Source organism: Notamacropus eugenii, chromosome 5, assembly GCF_028372415.1.
Source record: "Notamacropus eugenii isolate mMacEug1 chromosome 5, mMacEug1.pri_v2, whole genome shotgun sequence".
Taxonomy (NCBI): domain Eukaryota; kingdom Metazoa; phylum Chordata; class Mammalia; order Diprotodontia; family Macropodidae; genus Notamacropus; species Notamacropus eugenii.
This window is the reverse complement of record NC_092876.1, coordinates 361,598,362-361,611,600: the sequence shown is the minus strand read 5'-3', so window position 1 is coordinate 361,611,600 and position 13,239 is coordinate 361,598,362. Positions and strand designations below refer to the sequence as shown.

Genomic DNA, 13,239 nt, shown 5'->3' with positions numbered 1-13,239 from the left:
GAGCATAGTTCCAAATTTCTTTCCACAATGACTACATCAATTCAGAACTCTTCTAGTAGTTCAATACTGTTTTTCCCACAGCACCTCCAACATTTTTGTTACTTTCCTTTTTTTCAACTTTGCCAGTCTGATGGATTGAGGTAGAACCTCAGAGTATCTTTAACTTGCATTTTTCTAATTATTAGTGATTTGCAGCATTTTTTATATGAATATTGATAACTTGGATTTCTTTCTCTGAAAATTATCTATTCACAGCCTTTGACTATTGATCAGCTGAGTAATGGCTCTTACTCTTATATCTTTGAATCAGTTCCCTATATTTCTTAGAAATGAAACCTTTATTAGAGGAACTTACTGCAAAAATCCCCCCACCCCAAATACTAGTTTCACTTCTAGTCTTAGATACATTGGTTTTATTTGTGCAGAAGCTTTTAAATTGTGTAGTCAAATTTGATCATTTCATCTTCTGTGATCCTCTTTATCTCCTATTTGCTCCTGTACATAGATCTGAAAGGTACTTTCTTCCATTCTCCTTTATTTATGTCATCTGTAATGTCTAAGTTATTTTTTCATTTTGAAGCTTACCTTCATATTTGCTGTGAGATATTGTTCTGTGTCTAATTTCTGCCAGATTGCTTTCCAGTTTTTCTAGCAGTTTTTGTTGAATAGTGAATTGTTACCCAAGTAGTTATCAAACATCAGGCTACTAGGTTAATTGGCTTCTTTATGTTGAACACCTGTTTTCTTCCACTGATTGACATTTCTATTTCTTTGGTTGTTATTCAGTAGCGTGTAACTCTTTGTGACCCCATCTGGGGTTTTCTTGGCAAAAGTACTGGAGAGTTTTACCATTTCCTTCTCCAGCTCATTTTACAGATGAGGACACTGAGGCAAACAAGGCTGAATGATTTGCCCAGGGTAACACAGCTAGTAAGTGTCTGAAGCCAGATTTGAAATCAGGAAGATGATTTTTCCTGACTCCAAGATGGCACTCAATTCACTGTGCCACCTAGCTGCCCTTTTTTATTTATTAACCAGTGTCATATAGTTTTGATCATTACTGTTTTGTAATTGGAGATGTAATATTGCTAAGCCTTCTTTCCTACCCTTTTCCCACCATTATATCTTAATTTCTTCTTAATATTTCTTTCTCTGTTTCATCTGCAAATGAATGAATGAATGAAATTACCATGAAAACAAATCAAGAATTTATTTCTGGAAAAAGTGAGTTTTGACAGATGTCCGTATAACTTAAAGTCTTCCAACACACTATATTGTGCTTCTTTGCCAAGTTCATGATTTGTTTTTACCAACTTATTTCCTTTTGGACAAGTTGGTCTTTGTTTTGCCCTTACTACAGTATTTTTTTCTGTCCTTTCCTTCTGTTGCTCCTGACCCAAATAATCTTTACAATAAATAGCTTTATTTGTCCTGTTCCTGGATTTCCTTAAGTGAAGATGTATTCTTAACATGCTAACCTCTAATCTACCATACTTTTGCCTAGTTCTCTCTAAGTAAAGTATATCTTTCTATAGATATTATTAGTAGCATCTCACATCTAAACAGAATTTTGAAGTTTGCTAAATCCTTCCCTCACAACGTTTTTTTTTTGAGGAATTTATTTGTATTTAACTAAACTGTAAATAGGAAAGATGGAGTGACAGAAACAAAGGAATGGAAAGACAAGGCCACTTCTTTGTATGCCTCAGCTGGACCTCCTTCCCTTAAACCTTCCTATTTACCGCTCACCATCATCCTGAACAGAACTGCTGCTTTAGCCTGAGGACTCTAAGTGTGAAGAAGGGATGGATCACAGCAGCCTTTTGAAATGGGTAGTACAAATCTCTAGGTTTCAGGTTTTTTTCACTGTAAAGTGAAAGTGTTGTACTAGATGAAGAAGCTGAGTGATTAACTGATTCACTTGGAGTCATATATCCACTAAATGTCTGGGGCAGGATTCAAACGTAGGTTTCTTGGTATCAAATCCTGTGCTCCAGACACTATGACATGTTGCTTCTCTTGAGTTCTATTTCACCAACCCTCTTATACTTGTCAGGTCATTTTTGCCTTTCTATTAGTATGTCTAACGTACTTTATTTATTACCCATATCTTATTCATTTACATTATAGGCACCTGAGGTTCTGGATTCTATTCCTAGTTTCTTCTTGGTTATTGTCAACCCTGAATTACTAGTCTTTTCCACTGATCTTTATGGTATCCAGCTTGAATGTTATAACTTTCTCCCTCCTCTTTCATTTCCATTTAGCTTTGGCTTGAGTTATCTGAATTATTTGCTGAATTTTTTTTACTTCATCATTATAAACCATCACCTTTGAGATATGTTCGAAAATAATTTAGAATTTCTTAGTAATGTAAATAGCAGAGGCATTTTTAAAGCATTAATTGTTGTACTGAAAAGTCTGATAGAATTGAGAACAGCAGACCAATCCATGGGGTTATGAAAAATTCATTTGAGTATGTATGTCATAAAGAACACAGACTACTGGAATTACTGAATGGATGTGTGAAAGAGGTATTATGTATTATATTATGTATTATTTAAAGCATTTTTCTATATAATGGTAGAGATTTCAGTAAAATTCAATAACTCTGTAATTACATGCCTGCTGTGTGCAAAACAAACCAAGTGAAGCAAAGGGAAATAAAATGACAAATAAGATATGGTACCTTCCCCCAAGTAGTTATGCTATAATATAGGGAGAAGGCCCACCTTCTTTATATTGACAGATTTATTTTATTTCTGAATTAATGATTTCATCAGTGTAGGGAACTTCTGATAAAGTAAGTCTATCAATACAGGTCAGCACCTTCTCTGCCACTTGTTGTCCTAGAGATTTGCCTAGGGGTACTAATAGATAAAATGATTGATCTAGAGTCACACAGCCCGTAAGAGTCAGAGTCTGAATTTGAATCCTGACTCCAAAGCTATCTCTTGCTTCTACACCATGTTACCCTTCTGTCTAGCTGAGCAATTGATCATTAACTTTGGAAATCAGCCACTCTACCATTTCAATTCTACAAAAACCAGCCAACGGGAGAGCTCATCTTAGATGGAGCATCTCACTTCCTTATGTTGCAGGATAAATGGATATTAACTGCCTTGTTTTTCAGCATACAGGAAGTACACCAGGTTATGCTTGACTAGAATAGGACAGAGTTGACATTATTAAGTGAGAATAATGTTAGTAAAAACAATGTTGCAGGCTTAAAAAAATATGTGCCATGTTTTGTTTTGTTTTTTTCCAAAACCTATTCAAGTATAACTTACAAGAGAGTGAGTCAGAAGAGTTTTATGCTAAGGTTGTGGTGTCTGAATGTAAATCTTCCTAAATTTGAACTTCTCAAAGATCTGCCCAGCAGACATCAAGCCTGCTGAAATAGGCAACACACTCAATTGTTCTGGGACGCCTCCCCAACCCACAAAGGCTTATGGTTAGTAATTCTATAAAAGATATTTTTTATAATGTCTAAAATGATCCTCTGTATATAAAGGTTAGGGAGAAAGGGTTTTAGTCCTGAGAATGTCCTGTAGCAACATAGAAGGACATAGATTCTGAATTATTTATTGATTATCTAAGACTATTCTAGAAAAGTGGGGTTGCCAGGCAGTATCATTGCTAGGCCAATGCCTGGCCTAGAATCAGAAGGACTCATCTTCCTGAGTTCAAATATGACTTCAGATACCTACTAGGTGTATGACCCTGGGCAAGTCACTTTACCTTGCTATTTACATCAGTTTCCTCATCTGTAAAATGATCTGGAAAAGGACATGTCAAACCAGACCAATATCTTTGTGAAGAAAACCTCAAATGGGATCACAGAGGGTCAAGCAAGACTGAATAACATGAATTCTATAAGTAAACAGAAGTATAGAAATATTTTTGTAAAAATGAGAAGGAAGAATAAATAACAGAACTAATAAATAATAATAACTAATAGTAATAGCTAGCAATTATATAATTATTATTTAAGGTTTGCAAAGCACTTTATAAATATCATCTCATTTTGTCCTTCCAGCAATCCTGGGAGGTAGGTGCTATCCCCATTGTACAGTTGAGGAAACTGACATAGGCAGAGATTAAGTGACTTGCCTAGAGTCACAGAGCTAATAAGTGCTCCAGGTCAGATTTGAACTCAAGTCCAGGTCTTACCTGACTCAAGGTCAATACTTTATCCACTGTATCATGTAGCTATAAGATATGTCTAGACAAAGTTACACACACTGTAAGTGAAATCTTTTCATTGGCCTTAAGCACTTATTGTACCATTTGTTTTCCATTTTATCACCCAAGCTGCTTTCCCTTATAGATTGTCTTTTAGTAAAATAGGTCCTGTCCCTTTGGCTAGTTTGTAAAATTGATGAGATTATGGATCACATCTTTGCATCTAAAATACCTCTTTGTTTCACAACACTTAATATTCTTTGCCTGGCATATAGGACAGTCCGCTAATTTTTATAATCTGATTTTATATTTTCCATGGAGTCCTAAGGAGACTAATTTTTATTGGTGTTTGAACAAATGAAAGTGATTATATAGATTTTTGTTGTGATGGAGTCAGTGCTTTTCCTGTTTAGCTTAAAAGTCATTTGAAAACCAAAAGGGGAGATATTTTCTCATGCTGCACTCAAATAACAGCCAAGAAAATTATCACCTTAAAAATAGCCACCTAAGCCATGTTTAAACTATGTATTGTGATTATTGACGTTTACAGTAATAACAACTAAGGATTCTGCTTGTTAGAATCAGTTCCCCTGATTGGTTTCTCCTTCTCCTGGACTATTATAAAACCTTAGCTATACTTTATTTACTCTCACTCTTTTCACTGGCTACTCCTTCCTTTACTAGCCCTCCCTGATCTAAAACTATGAACCATGATCAAATCAGCTTGTCAATCTAATCATTGTTTTTGGATGGAATATTTCACTTCTACTCCCCACAGCCCTATATACCAATCCTGTAATTTTCCTAAGTAAAGTTTCTCTCCTTGGTTACCATTCCTTTGGGTATTTTCTTTCACATTAAAATACAAGCACCTTGAGGGCAGAAACTGTATTTGATTTTTGTTAGCATCTCTCCAGTTTAGCACAGTGCTTGGAAGCTCAATAAATAACTTCCCTCTGCCCAGCCTCCCGAAACCCATTTAACTAACCTCAATAAGTTCAGATGGGTAAGGGAGGTATGTTAGAAAGCTTTGGATGCTTGGGAATAACAAACAGTATTTTAGCAATTCAGTGAAAGTTGAGTATTTGTGAACAGACGGCCAACATTCTGGTATCATAACATTCTTTATGTCAATTGTTTTCAATGTAGATCTCTTCAAATACTTCACAGTTGGATAGTCCGGAGCCTGTGAAACGCTGTGGGAAGTCAGCACTCTTCCAATTGGCAGAGGTAAGTTTCCAAGTAGTTTTTAATCTGAAAGTTAATGAAAAGTTTAATCTTAAAAAAACCTCCTCTTAAATATACTGATCAGTTCTCAACTGTAGCAATAATAGGCTGTTTTCAGCAATTAGATTATATGCACCATAGTGTTTGAAGTTAAGGTTAAACATATGGGGAAAAAATTCTAGTGGTGAGGTTTGTTAAATATTGGAAGAGGGAGGTTGCACAATGTCTTTCTCAGGAAGTTTTTAAAAATAGGATAGTTTCTCATTTTCTGGACTGGTTTATGCATATCCAACTTGAGGGTGTGGAGGAGTAATATAGGTCATTTACCCGGTTTCTAGTTGTAATATTAGTACAAAAGCCTTGGTCTATTGCAGTTCTAAAGTGTTTTTTTTTTAAACAATGATTTGTCAACATGATCTAGGAAACTCCTCTCAGACATTGCATAACAAATGCATTAGTCAAGTGCGGGCACATGTTATACCGTACTGTATGACTTTTGTGGAGGTTATGAGTCAAAAGGTGTTGTGGCCATAGAGGTTGTGGGCCGAGCAGGCATTTCTCTCATTCATGATATGGCTATCCTCTGACAAGAATTATAGTTTTTAAGAGTGATAAATAATATCAGATATTATCTTTTTCCTTTTCATTTTATTAATAAGGAACTGAGACCCAGAGACATTAAGTGACTTGTCAGAGGTCACACAGACCATACTTAACAGAGCTAGGATTCAGATTCAGACTGTAGTATTTTCCTGCTACAGGCAGTAGGAAGCACAGTGGAGAAAAGTTGGAGTCAAGTCAGGAAGGGCTATGTTCCAATCCATTTCCAGATACTTCCTAGCTATGTGTAAGCCACTTAAGCTCTGTATGCCTCAGCTTCTTCAAATGTAAAAATGGGGATGATAATAGCACCCAATTCCCAGAAAGGAACCAAAACTTTAAATAACTTTCCTAAAGTAGCTTGGGCAAGATAGTGAGTCTCAGATTCAGAATCTGAGCCTAGATCAGGGGTGGGGAAACTTCAGTTTCAAGGCCACATGGGGCCTTCTAGGTCCTTGGGTTCAGCCTTTTGACTGAGTCTAAGTTTTATAGAATAAATCCTTTTATTAAGGGAATTTGTTCTGTGAAGTTTGGATTCAGTCAAAGGGATGCACTTGAGGACCTGGAGGGCCACATATGGCCTCAAGGCTGCAGGTTCCCTACCCCTGGCAAGACATTCCAACTCCAAGCCTAGCCAGTCATGCTGCCACACCTCTCTGATGCTTCACTTCTGAACCACATCTTTATGGCTTCTGGGTATGCTGTTGTACAAGTAAAATAACCCTTTGGGAAAGACTGAGAACTTAGAGCATGATGTTATTGGCTTTCTTCTCATTTTAAAATATTACATTTTAATAAAACTTGTACAGCTTATAACATAGAAAGATAAAATAGTTTTCTAAAGGTGGGGGGAGCTTTTAAACACTTTACAGTTTCATCTGACCTATAAAGCATACATTAGTTGAGGGATAAAAATTGGTAAGAAATGATTATCTAAGAAGACAAAGGGGTATCTGCAGTTCACACACCTGGAACATCAAACAGGTAATAAGTAGACAGTATTAATTTACTATGAGCATTAAGCTAATGTGCCTTTTACATACCATTTTAAGATACAAACTCCAAAGCAAGGAAAATGGATGACCTAAAAGCCCTAAGAAATTCCCTGATAAAGAAGAGTGTTACCCAAAAGCATTTGGTAATTTCATGGCAAAGCGTTGCCTCATTTGTAAAGAACTGGTCAAAGAAAATTAAATTCTCAAACAGAAGTGAGTAAATGTAAACAATTAGATCAGTGATTTTTCATTGAAATTTGTAGAAAAATAAATAGGCTGGGAGATGGTGGGACTTACTGAAATTGCAAGGGACAGTTAAAAATATAATAGACTGTCATTTGGAGTGACTTTCAGAAAAGTGGATTGTTATAAATTCACAACTCTTTTCTTTACTCCTAGGCAAAGCAATTAACATCAATAGATCTCATTTTTCTCATCTATGAAATGGGAATAATAATTTGCACTGCCTGCCTCCCAGGATTGTTGTAGGAAAAAGTAGGAGATATAGATATACATACATACATAAATAGTGTGTGTATATATACACATAGTGATGTCTGTATATAAATTTACATACATATGTACACATACATGGATGGATTATTATTTGTAGAAATAGTGCAATTTGCTGTGGCTGAATAGCTTTTATCACCAAATATACAAAGTATCCCCAAAAGTCCTATTGCTGTTTTAAGCTCTAAAAGCATAAAGCCATTCTAAGATTTTTGGAACACTCCATTTATTTATACGTACACAAATACATATGTGGACATATATACACATGTTTCTATCTATATATAGGAACATGATTTATAATATTTAAAGTTAACATTAAATAAATACCAAGTAGTCAAAAACAATAGCCTCAAAATATTCCAAGGCATTATCTCAGCCATCAGTATCAAATATTCTTTTATCACCACAAAATGAAACTCGAGTTGCTTCTTTCAGCGATGTGATAAAGAGACCAATTTGCTTTTGTAATGCCTTGCTTTGGAATAGCAATTGGGCAAAAAAATTATTTCTTATTTATGAAATTATAATTCCTGCTAAATCAATCATTCATTCTTTACCTGTGTAGGGAATAAATCCCAAATATGAAACACATGCTATGTCTTGGCAGATTTTTGAATTCTTTTATCACATTGGAGGGGATTCAGTAATTGCAATTACTGAAACAAATTCATTACAAGTATATAGGAATAGAGAGTAGACATGAAATTTCCTTAGTACAGGGAGCTCCAAGGTGAAGAAATGCCCTTTATTAAGGCAATTTATGGTTAAGTGATGTGCCCAGTGTCACATAGCCAGTATATAGCATTCAGGACCTTGTACTTGGGTCTTTCTGATTTCAAGGCTCTTTACATAGTACCCCATGCTATAAGTATATAAGATGCATTTATTCTGAGTCTTTGTGCACTTTTCATTTAGTTTAAAAAATATGCTTATGTAGAAACTAGACATACCAGAAAATAAAGATTTCCCAAGAAATCACTCCTACAATCTTATACAGAGAATGTTAGTCTTAGTACAAGTTTAGTTAGTCAGTAAACTAACATTTATTGTTGTTAAAGTTGTTTCAGTCATATCTGACTCTTCATTGACCCCATTTGGGGTTTTCTTGAAAAGATACTGGGATGGTTTACCATTCTCTTCTCTAGCTCATTTTACAGATAAGGAAACTGAGGTAAACAGGGTTCAGTGACTTGCCAGAGTCATATAACTAGTAAGTGTCTGAGGCCAGAGGAAGATAAGTCTTCCTGACTTCAGATCTGGCACTCTATCCACTGTATTACCTACTGCCCCACCATTTATTAAGCACCTACTGTGTGCAGGTACTGTGCTAAGTTCCAGAGATACAGAAAAAGGCAAAAAACCAAACGAACAAACAAAAAATCAAACAGCTCCTGCTTCAAGGAGCTCATAGTCTAATGGAAGAGACAATATACTAACAACCACATACAAACAAAATATATACAGGATAAATTGTTAAATTTAAATATTAAAGCTTCAAGCTGCATGAAAAGTTTTTAGCTGTCCTGTATAATTATACCATTGTGACAATATTATAATATTTGTGGAATATGTATTTTGGTATACCATACTGTTAACTAGCATGTTTCATGTTAACTAAAAGTACATTCACTATTATATGTCAACTCTAAATAACCATCAATAGAAAAAGTATGCAATGTTTCTCAGCATAGGGAGTGTTTGATCCTTATACTATTCTCTATCAAAACACCAGGATGGCTAGGTGGTGCCATAGTGCACAGAGCTCTGGATCTTAAGTCAGGAAGACTCCTTTTCCTGAGGTCAGATGTAGCCTCAGACACTTATTTGTGGAGTGAATTTGGGTAAATCACTTACCCCTTTTTGCCTCATTTTCATCCTCTGTAAAATGAGCTGGAGAAGGAGATGGCAGTGACCCCAGTATCTTTACCAAGAAAACCCCAAATGGGGACATGAAGAGATAGATGTGACTGAAACGACTGAACAATAACATCACAATCCAGAATCGAAACTCCATGAGTTTGGAATTTCCTGTTACTTCATACGATTTGTGTTACAGTTACCACTTTTGTAACTACATGTGTTTGTATAAGACACATTTTAATAGGTCATGATAGGCGTTAACATTTTAAGTTTAGCAGTAAAATAATTTTTTACTTCTAGTATGATGTGGAAGATAAAACTGCTATGGAATTTACCAGTTGGAAATGGAGCAAAAACCATTAAAATTTGCAGTGCCCATTTTCCTCTTTCTCTGAAAAATTTTCATTCACATTTTCTTTAGCATATCTTTCTACATATTGGAGAATGTTAATACCCCATTTTATCACCAAGTAAGCTGTAATATGTGGTAGGAAGTACCTAAGGAAAATTATCACCTGGCCAAAGAAAAGATTCAGTTTTCTAGGATAAATCCCATCACCCTCAAACTAGTATTTAAAGCTCTTCAAAATCTGGCTTTCTAGTTTTGTTTTATATTATTCTCCTTTATACAAGCATTGTTCCAGTCAAACTGGCCTGCTAGCTGTTCATCATCTTGAAATCCCATCTCCCACTTCTGTTCCATTAACAACTCATTTTCTGTTTGGAACGTACTCCCTTCTCATCTCCACCTAGTAAAATCTCTTAACTTCCTTCAAAACATACCACTTGGTAGAGAAAACAGAAACCTTTATGATTTCCCTTAGTTATTACCAACCTCTCTACCTCTTGTAATTGCATTTATTTACTAGTGCATGTTTGTCAGCCAACTAGCATGTATTAAACACCAATTATCTGCATACAGAGGGGAAGGTGTTAAGTACTTCTTGAGGGAAGGGTCCAGTTCCTTTTGTCTTTTTATCCCAGCAACTGGCACAGCACCTTGCAGATAACAGGTGCTTAAGATATGTTTGTTGAATATCTTGAATTTGATTGGTGTAATGTGTTAAAGGTAGAACACCTTTTTTTTACAAGTGTCTAAGATTGACAGCCATGTAACATAGCTGATAGCAGTGGGTTTGGAAATGACAGCATTCTTGAAATTGGATGGTATGAAAATAAGCTGCTAAAAAAATCAACAGTCAGTCATTGGCATATTTACTATGGGAAAATACTGTGCTAGGTAGTGGAAGAATGGAAGACCCAGTCTTTGCTCTTGAGCTGGTAAGCTGGTTGGGTAGACAGGGGCTAAAGAAGTTAAATAACCATACATTTCCATACTTACATGCTTCTGTGGAGAAGAGGAAAGGAGGACCTAAACATTTATTATGTACCTGCTATGTGCCAAGCATTTTACAAATATTCTTTCATTTGATACAACTCTGGGAGGTAGGTGCTATTATTATCCGGACCTCAGACAGAAATAAATGATCTGTCCAAGGTAATATAGCTAGTAAGTGCCTACACGTGGATTTGAACTCAAGAATTCCTGACACTAATGTTCACAGCGCCACCTACCTGCCTCAACCATGGCAATATAATCTTATCGTGATTGTAACTCCTTCCAATCAATCAAGCAAGTATTAATTAAACACCATGGTTGGTGCTGGGAACACAAATGAAATAAATGAAACAATTCCTTCCCTCAAGAAGCTAGTTTACCAGATATGACTTCCTTCTTCCTGACACTCCTCCATGTCTTCCCATAAATATTTCCCAAGGGATCCACCCACATACTAGAGAATTTCCAATAGGACATATTAACTTTAACGAGGCAGGTACCTGGTGCAGGATGTGGGCTATCCAACTGTTATTCCACTCTTGTTGATGAGTCCCTCCAGATTATCTCTGCTGACATGCTTAATGATGATTTTCTTGCTTAGGTCTTCAGTGATAATATTGCAAACTATTTACCTTCCATGTGCTTCTCCATTGCTCTTTGACTCTTAACATTAATCCTTTGGAGATCATGGTATTCTGAGAATCAGAGACATCCCAGAAGAACAGTGATACTTTTAAAAATTGGTCTTTATATCAGGGAGAAACATGGGCTTATTAAAAACAAGTGCACTATTTCACAAAGGCATTGTGCTGGCTCATAGTGAACTCTGCTGGCTATCCAGGCTTATAGAGGAAAGCCTGCTTTCCTCTCCCTGTTCATTTCCAGTCCCCATATAACAACAAGAGTAACACTACCAACAACAGTTAGCGTTTATGTACAACTTAAAAGCCTTCAGAGTGCTTTATAAATATTATCTCATTTTCTATTCAAATAATTGCCAACTTTGAAATACAAGAAGTATAAAGATAGAGACAGTGCATGATTAATTGCTAAATGAATGTGATAGACAGTGAGTTACTTACACCTCAGAGGATAGAGACAACAGCGAACATGATAAGGAACTGAACTAGATTGCTCACCATAGAAAAGAACAAACTTGAAAGAGGTTTTTTTTTTAAAAAGAATTGAAAGAATTTAATTGTTAATTGAACTTGAGAAGAGATACAAAAAAAAGAATAAAAATGATTCCCCAGATTTGAAACCTAGGTGATGGGGAGAGATAGTAAAAGTTCAGTGAACAGAAATAGGGAAGTCAGGAAGGGGAGTGAGTTTTGGTAGAGGAAGATCCTAAGTTCCCTTTTAGAAACATTTTGAGTTTTAGATACAAGTTCAATATCCAAGTGCCATATCAGCTACAAAGCTAGAGAAAAGCCAGGACTATCAGTGTAGATTTATTAGTCATCATGAATTGAGATCATGTTGTAGGTATGCCAGTGGAGAATTTGTGAGCATTTAGAAAGAGGGACAGAGTTCACTGGGAGCCAGTATATGTTCATTAAAAACATGACAGAGTGACTAGCTGCATTTCCTTTTTTATGGCCTGTGTTTATTAGACTAAATCAGATGAATGCTGTAGTCATAATAAACTTGGATTCCAGCATAACGTCTGAATAAGTCTCTCACAATGTCCATTTGGACACTATGGAGATAAGTGTATCAGATGATAATGTAGTAGATTGATTTGGAACTGAGCAAACAACTAGATCCCCAAAGTTCAATATACCATAACAAAACATAAAAGAGCCCTAAGTGAATTTGATTATTAAAAATAACTGTAGAGAGAGAGAATGATTAAGGCAATAAGATCCCAGAGGAGGTAGTAAAGTACTGAATTGAGAATACCTGTGTAAGTATTGGCCTTGAAAAGAGGAAATATTTCTTCTGAAGAAAAAATAGGACAATAGTGCAGTAGAATTACCATGATTAATGTCTGGTAACCTTTTTATTTATTGTATTTTCATTGAGAGAGAAAACTTTCCTGTCAGGTCTAGAGACTAGTTTTTTATTGAAATGAATTAGAGGACATCTGTGATGTTTAATTCCTCCAGAATTGCTCTTTTAAAAAAAAAATGGAGATTATTGATCCATTTGGTTTCATGTTAGTTAATCAAGGAGAATGTGAAAATTATAGTTCATTAGATATCTCGAATAAGAGAACAGTAAGGACTGTTTTCCCCCAATGGCTTTTGTTTGTTTTTAGAATCAGATATTTAAAAAAAAACAACTTTAGTTTAAAATTACATAAATGGATAGGTAAGAAGTAATGTATATTAATGACTCTATAAATAAAATCTTATGGAAAATCATGACTCATTTCTGGAATAAATGTGGTTACAATGTAGTCACAGTGCATGAAATATTAAAAGATCTCCTGAATAAATTCTGCTCGACTGATCAGTCCAGTCACTTCAGCAAACTCCTGTGAATACAGCAAGATCTACCTGCCACTACCAGGAT

General features: G+C 35.5%; 1 protein-coding gene across 16 annotated transcripts in view; it reads left to right on the top strand.

Annotated features, from left to right (window-relative positions):
- The window catches only part of BBX (BBX high mobility group box domain containing), a 351,434-nt gene that overhangs the window by 280,210 nt on the left and 57,985 nt on the right, over nt 1-13,239 (top strand). For all 16 annotated transcript variants that reach the window (XM_072614108.1, XM_072614111.1, XM_072614110.1 and 13 more), the window contains one exon: nt 5,335-5,415. In XM_072614108.1, the coding sequence (XP_072470209.1) occupies nt 5,335-5,415 (81 nt within the window). The remainder of the gene's footprint in view (nt 1-5,334; nt 5,416-13,239) is intronic.